The sequence below is a fragment of the Panulirus ornatus genome, chromosome 11, assembly GCF_036320965.1.
Source record: "Panulirus ornatus isolate Po-2019 chromosome 11, ASM3632096v1, whole genome shotgun sequence".
NCBI classification, from domain to species: domain Eukaryota; kingdom Metazoa; phylum Arthropoda; class Malacostraca; order Decapoda; family Palinuridae; genus Panulirus; species Panulirus ornatus.
The window spans coordinates 12,396,352-12,404,093 of NC_092234.1; the positions used below are offsets into that span (position 1 = coordinate 12,396,352).

A 7,742-nucleotide genomic window follows, 5' to 3' on the forward strand; every position below is an offset into this window, starting at 1 on the left:
ATCTTTAGAAATAGAAGTCGTCTGTACCTCTGCGAAATATCATTTGCTAGTAATCTTTGTGTGAGATAACTTTTGCTAGGAATCTTTGATGTAGAATGTTAGTGAATAAGTTCTCAAAAAACTGAATGATGGACTTGAATTGCTTTTGATTTAAGCATACATGTTCATTATATCACTGAAGGTATCAAAAAAACTGAATGATGGACGTGAATTGCTTTTGATTTAAGCGTATATGTTCATTATATCACTGAAGGTATGCAGATGATTTGCCCTATATGAACCACTACGTCCAAAGCCATCATGGAATTCCCTGCTAAAAGTTGAGAGTAGTTTACAGTGTTGCCTCGAATGACGGTGTTTGTAAGTTTGTCATTTACATATATCGGTGTGATTGGGCGATCACTCTTGGACTGGTGTTGATTATACTTATTCCGAGCATCGCACGGTGATACATCGACAAGCTACCAACCAATTCATGGACACTTCCCCTGTAAAAAGTGAGCTATTGAGAAGAGCACATAAAAGGCTTCACCATCTCATGTTAAAACTCCGTTCATTATTCACAGATTAAGCTTAGAAGAACGTGCCGACTTACCGACTTCCATTCAGTTTCTTGCCGACGGTATGTCATATACTAATGGTGATAAATGCTATCTTCTAGGAATGGTACTATAGATGCAATGCGAGTCATATCTTCAGTGATAAATACGGATGAGAAAGAATTATTGAAAATCTTTTTCCTTCGTTCAGCCTCAGGAGCCAAGTCATCGTTTTCTGGAAGTAATGGCCCAAATTGATCTGGTAAATGTCTCTCTTGTTTCTGGCATAGCCCTAAATTTCTCTCGGTTTCCCTTCCGCTGCTTTTCATGAACATGCGTTTCATAACGACGTTTATTTTGACGCGTCAGGTTCCCGTGGTGACGTCACGTTTGTTATTGTTCTCCTTGATTTTCTTGTGTTATTTTCTGAGAGAACAAGTATTTCTTTGTTTTGGTATTCAGCCATTTTAGCTGTCAGTCGTTCAAGAACACGATCGTTTGTTATGCGACTCACGTTCCCACTTTTATATAATTTAATCGTAAAGATTTGGTGTATCAATAAGTTTACCCTTTTTGGGGTTCAAATATGTGAACGTGCGTGTCATTAAGTTGGGTTTTGAAGAAGCGAAAGTGTGTATCATTAAGTTTGCTCATTTGGGATTTAGATAAGCACGTCTCATTAAGCTTATCCTCCTGTCGTTTGAATATGCAAGCGTGTGTATGTCTGAGTTTACCCACTTGGGGGTTTTGGTATGCGAACGTGCGGAGTAGTAAGTTTACTTTATTGGGGTTTAGATATACGAACTTCCTTATGAAGTACATTATGGGAGTTTGTTATTCAAATATTATGTATCACCGGCTTTCATACTTGCCATTCGCGTTGCTTGCAGCTGAAACTATTATCAAACGGCTGGCACATCTGTCCAAATTTTTGTTTCACTTCTTCTAGAACATTGGCGCCCTACAAATGTAGCCAGTGTTTCTATGTATGTGCAGTTAATTTTCATCGCGTTAATGGACAGTGTTAACTCGGTGTTACGATATGAAAACTGTTTACATACTAGTGACTGTACAACCTTTGACTCAAATGTGTGATGAGATTAACAAGAGAGTAGTGCCATGTCCCTACCAGTGAGCAATTTCAGTGACTCCTCTCCTGAATTATGATCTAGAGTACTGAAGACTATTACTACCCGAACGATGTCATCTCGTCTGCTGATATGCGATGAGGCCGCTTCTGTCTCCAGCTCGCATCCGAAATCTTATGTATCATCTACATATCCTGTCCCTGGGAACGGAGGAGAAAGCATCCATCCTGTCCACGTATCTCCTGGGTGTCGTAGAAGATATAGAGGGATGAGAAAATGGAGGAAAAGGGGGTGCTGGAAATCCTCCTGGTATTATTACTTTCAAAAACTCGTGATATTAAGGAACCGGCACGAGGATTTGTCTTCGAATGTTCAGTCGTCTGTTCCTGACGCTGCCTCGCTCAAGCTGGAGGACCGAGCATTAAAAAGGAAAAAAAATTGTCACTGTCACAGAAAGTCATATGTGGACAAATGATCTGAGGGAAAGAAGCCATAGAGTCGATCGTGCCCCAACCCCGCATTACGATTTTCACCCTTGTGTTAAGAGGGGCGGGATCCCGGTGAGAGCGCGTTGTAATCCCTCTAGCAAATGGATTTTCCCTTCTCGAGTTATGGGACTCCCCACAGTGGCCCGAGGTCCACCTTCCCTGAGGTGGAGTTGTCTCTCGCCTCTCAAGGATTAAGGAAAAGACTTTTGGAGTTTATCTTTGTTACCAGACCATCGCTAGCTTTTGTCTGGGAGAATATATATATATATAGATATATATATATATATATATATATATATATATATATATATATATATATATTTTTTTTTTTTTTATACTATTCGCCATTTCCCGCGATAGCGAGGTAGCGTCAAGAACAGAGGACTGGGCCTCTGAGGGAATATCCTCACCTGGCCCTCTTCTCTGTTCCTTCTTTTGGGAAAAAAAAAAAAGAGAGGGGAGGATTTCCAGCCCCCCGCTCCCTTCCCTTTTAGTCGCCTTCTACGACACGCAGGGAATACGTGGGAAGTATTCTTTCTCCCCTATCCCCAGGGATAAAAATATATATATATATATATATATATATATATATATATATATATATATATATATATATATATATATATATATATATATACTAAATCGCCGTCTCCCGCGTCAGTGAGGTAGCGCAAGGAAACAGACGAGGAATTGGCCAACCCGCCCACGTATTCATGTATATATATCAACGCCCATACACGCATATATACATACATATACATTTCAACGTATGCATACATATACATACACAGACATGTACATATGTACATATTCATACTGCTGCCTTCATCCATTTTCGTTGCCACCCCGCCACACATGAAATAGCAGAGAGAGAGAGAGAGAGAGAGAGAGAGAGAGAGAGAACTTTTGGTTGCATATTTGGCGACGTAAAAGCAAATATGACATTGTCTTTTTAGGTTTCTTTTCTTTTATAGATTTTTGAACCTTGTCCCCCCCCCCTTCCATACATATTTTTTTCCTTTGCTTAGATTTTGCTATATTGCGTCCAGATAGGATTCTGCATGCAATGATTATACACATTGCTTTCATTTCATTGTGTGAAGGTAGCAATAATTTTCCTTTGATAAGCTGTTCAGTCAGTGCTCATGAAGGGATAATTACGCTAATTTTTTTTTTTCGTTCTTATTCCTGATATATATATTTTCTCCCACACTTTAATCAGGCTGAAAGTCGCGGATAATCAGTTAATATGAGCGACAACAGTGGATGTGCGCCAAAGGCACCTGCTGGCATATCTCAAGTGTCAACGCCATCTATGGGTTTGAGGTAGAACCATGTCTGAAATGGTCTGCATATCTCAAGTCTTCAACGCCATCTATGGGTGTGAGGTAGAACTATGCCTGAAGTGGTCTGCATATCTCAAGTCTTCAACGCCATCTATGGGTGTGAGGTTGAACTATGCCTGAAGTGGTCTGCATATCTCAAGTCTTCAACGCCATCTATGGGTGTGATTTAGAACTATGCCTGGGGTGGTCTCCATCATACAGAGGTAAGGAGGAAGGACCCATGTCATTTTGTATCTTTCTTTCATACGTTTATTTCATATGCAGTTTACTTATTATTTGTTCGCTTATACTCTCAGTAGCATAGGCTTGGGCTATTATAAACGAGTAAAAGGCGTTTGTTTATTGACTTTTGTTAGGAAATAGGTAAGTTCTTAGTGTTGTGTTTATATGCGAATTCATGAATTTATAAAGGGAAGGAAGTATGTCATTATACATTTTTATTTCATATGTGTATGTTGTGTGGAGTTCTCTTTTTGATTATTCGCTTATGTATGCAATAGCATGAGTTTATCCAAGTTTGACTTGCATGCGAAAGGTATTTTTTGACGCATTTAGGAAATGGGTAAGCTTTTCGTATTATGTATATTCTTGTACTAATGAACTCGTCTTTGTGGGTTTTTCATTGCCCGTTCTATTACTGTCTCTGCCCTGAGTTTTGATATATGTGATGCTTTTAGAATACTTCGTTGTCCCTCGCTCTTCATCATTCACATTTCCCAGTCCTTATATATTAGGATAGTTCATATGTTTTCATCATTATTCAGTACCTGAGATTTTCTTTTTCATCCTCTTTGTTTTTTTGTTTCGCAATGAACTTTTCTTATTCCATTCCCAGTCTTTAATATCATCCGTGTTCGCATCTTCGTTTGACCCATCCGTCATTATTTCTGCATGTTCATTTTTGTTTTGTGTAGTCATTTTTTTTTTTTTTTCCATGATGTCTCGCTTCTTCCAGCCCGTCTGTGTTATCGTTTTAACTCGCTCATTCACCGTCGTAAAGTCAGCCAAGGACCTTGGGTCATGAATGGTCGAGAAAAGGCCGAGTCTCCGCGTTATTTGAGAGTCTGACTTAGCTCCATGAGCACGACGGTACGACCCTTGAGCACGACGGTACGACCCTTGAGCACGACGGTACGACGCTTGAGCACGACGGTACGACCCTTGAGCACGACGGTGCGACCCTTGAGCACGACGGTACGACCCTTGAGCATGGCAGTTCGATTCTTGTGTATTATATCCTAGGTTTTAACCTGACTTTTTGAATTTGTTAAGGAAGGGTCGAGTGAAAGACCAGGTCGTGATATGTAAAGGATAGTTGCGTCGTATTCAGTGGCCGTACCGTCGAGCTCCAAGGCTCGCTCCGTCATGCCCATTGCCGTACCGTCGTGCTCAAGGGCCGTACCGTCATGCCCAAGGCTCGCACCGTCATGCCTGGAGGGCCGTACCGTCGTGCCCAAGGCTCGTACCGTCATGACCAGAGTCACACCGTCGCGATGCCCGCCTCTGCTCAGTAGTGTCACAGTGGGAGGCGTCTAGCTAGGTGCCCAGCATTACTTCTTCCCATGACTTCTGCAGTGTGAAGCCCTGAGGGGAAATCCTCGCTTGTCTCCTCCATCTGTTCCTTCTACACACACACACACACAGAGAGAGAGAGAGAGAGAGAGAGAGAGAGAGAGAGAGAGAGAGAGAGAGAGAGAGAGAGAGAGAATCATCAGGGGTTCCTCTCCCTAACGCATGGCCATTACCTCCCTCCCTTCTCTCTCTCTCTCTCTCTCTCTCTCTCTCTCTCTCTCTCTCTCTCTCTCTCTCTCTCTCTCTCTCTTTCCCCGATGGTGAAACCTAATCAAAACTTTGCCCCGAGCTCACGCGGCAGTCTCCAGGGCAGTGTTGGAGCTGGCAAATTTATGCCCGACACATATTTAGATTCCTCATTCCGACATGACACTCACGCTGCACACGCTCTGGATCTGTGTGTACGCCAGCAGGCTGGGAGTTGTAGGCTGTTTATATATATATATATATATATATATATATATATATATATATATATATATATATATATATATATATATGAAGAGTTTATATATGCGTATTATATATTTTCTACTTTCCGTTTCAACTTGTACACACTCTTCCACTTTCTCTTCTCCTCTTCTCCACCCCAACCCACTCCTTTCCTCTCCTCTCCACTTCTCCACTCCTTTCCTCCTCCTCCTCCTCCTCCTCTCCAGCGTGGTAAACAAAACTTGGCAGTATATTAACCTTCCTGGCGTTGTCTGGAAGCAAAAAAATTATTTGTGCTGGTGTATATATCCGTGAGATCTAGTGGGAGAGCGGGAGTCATTACGGTGTTCGGCCGCGGGGACGGTCGGGAAGGAGGAGCTGGGAAGAGAAGGGAAGAAGGAAAGGAAGGAAGGAAAAGGAAGAGGTTGGGAAAGGGACAGAGATGTACGACAGGTGGATGGTTCATGGGGAACTTAGTAGTCGAATAATTGTCGTCATAAGAACGATCTCTCTGGTCACCACAGTCATCTTGTTCGTCTCCCGCTAAACAAGGCCCAGATGGTTTGGTCTTGTGTTGTTAGCGCCACTAACCCATCTCAGGCTTTGCGTCTAACGCTGTCTACGTAGTCACCGGGTGCCACTGCCTTCGCTAATATCTAGCGCTGAATGCTGCCACCACCACCACCACCACCACCCACATCATCGCTAACGTCTAACGAGGATTGCTACTGCCATTTATCTCGCGGTTGATTACCGTCGTAAATTTTCATGTCCATGAGATTGTGCTTGAGAGAGAGAGAGAGAGAGAGAGAGAGAGAGAGAGAGAGAGAGAGAGAGAGAGAGAGAGAGAGAGAGAGAATCCCCCTAATTTTAATGACCCCGGTCGCATGATTTATGGAGGTATCGCGTTAGGCTGTAAATCTCCAGCTGTATACAACATCTGCTTCTTTATCTCCTCCTCCTGTCCCGTTGATGACGAATTATATCTTGGGAGCGTTCCGCACATGGCATGTTATTGTCTTGATGCGTCTCGTCTATTGTTTTGTTATGAAGAACGTTCTTCTGTTCCCGTAGTCAGAGGCATTTATTGTGTAGAAGGGAGTGGTCACCTTTCTTCCTGTGATGGTACTTTGAATCTATCTCTTCTCCCCTCACACACACACACACACACACACAGCTCGTATCTGTCGATTCCAATTCCATATTCGTTTCTTACGAGGAAAAACAGGATCTACAGACACAAGAAGGAATCATTACTGAGACACAGAAGACTTGAGGTCTTTCTCTTCATGTGTAAAATGTAAATGAAGGACCTCCCTAATGTTGCCATATATTTTTTTCTGGTAAATGTGACAACAGCGCCACTGTACGAAAACATCAGCTTGATATAAGGTGGATGATTTCCGTTATGTATTGATTGAGAATGAGTCAGTTGCTGTTTGCAGATGACACGGCTCTGGTGGCAGACTCCAGCGTGGAGCTTTGTTCTTCCGTATTTTTGAAAGAAGTCGTCTTGGTTCTTTGCCGACAGGAGACGTGTGTCTGTTACCTGATCACTGTGTTCCTCTGACGAGAATGGAGGTAAAATAATCATTCATACCCTGATTATTTTCTTCATAGGAACGATTAATCCTTTTATACAGGTCCTCCTGATGATATATTAGGTTTAACTTCCCCCCCTCGCACCACATTTATTGCTCTCCATTTGATCGAACTTAATCGTAAATTTCAGTTAGATTGACAAGTCTTAGGGGATATCTGAAGTCCACATGTAATTCACCTCAGGTTTATAGTGTAGTAAAGAATTTGATATCATCATCAAGCATGTTTTCACGACTTCAACTCTTCAGTAAGACGGTCACATTGACCCACGATACCTAACCTTTATCGCTTGGTTGTACCTCTTGGCTTCAGTGTAAGGCATTACGTACCTGTTTTTTACTGGTGGATTTTATCTTGTCACATCTGTATTGGAAGATCTTGTCGAAATGATGCAGGTTTAAGCAAACCTCATGTGCCAAAGTAGTGTTGTGTAAAACAAAATCCCTTGATGAAGCTTCACATACCTCCTTTGGGGTCCGTGGACCTCAGAGTGAGGGAGACGGCAGTGGCCCCCAGCCACGGCCCTTGTGGCACTCCACCCTCGACGTTCCTCTGTTTCGAAGTCATTCTTTTGCTCCCTTGTCGAACTCGTTCCTCCTCTCACGCGTGTTGTTTCCTCTCTTCATTTGGTTAATCTTTTTTTTCTCTCTCTTTGTCAGCGTCCACCCTGTTATA

At 42.4% G+C, this 7,742-nt stretch overlaps 1 protein-coding gene across 1 annotated transcript in view; it reads left to right on the top strand.

Annotated features, from left to right (window-relative positions):
• The window catches only part of LOC139751125 (uncharacterized), a 247,278-nt gene that overhangs the window by 16,174 nt on the left and 223,362 nt on the right, over positions 1-7,742 (top strand). Inside the window, exon 3 of the mRNA XM_071666224.1 lies at positions 3,338-3,664. Coding sequence (XP_071522325.1) covers positions 3,636-3,664 — 29 coding nt within the window. The 5' untranslated portion in view covers positions 3,338-3,635. The remainder of the gene's footprint in view (positions 1-3,337; positions 3,665-7,742) is intronic.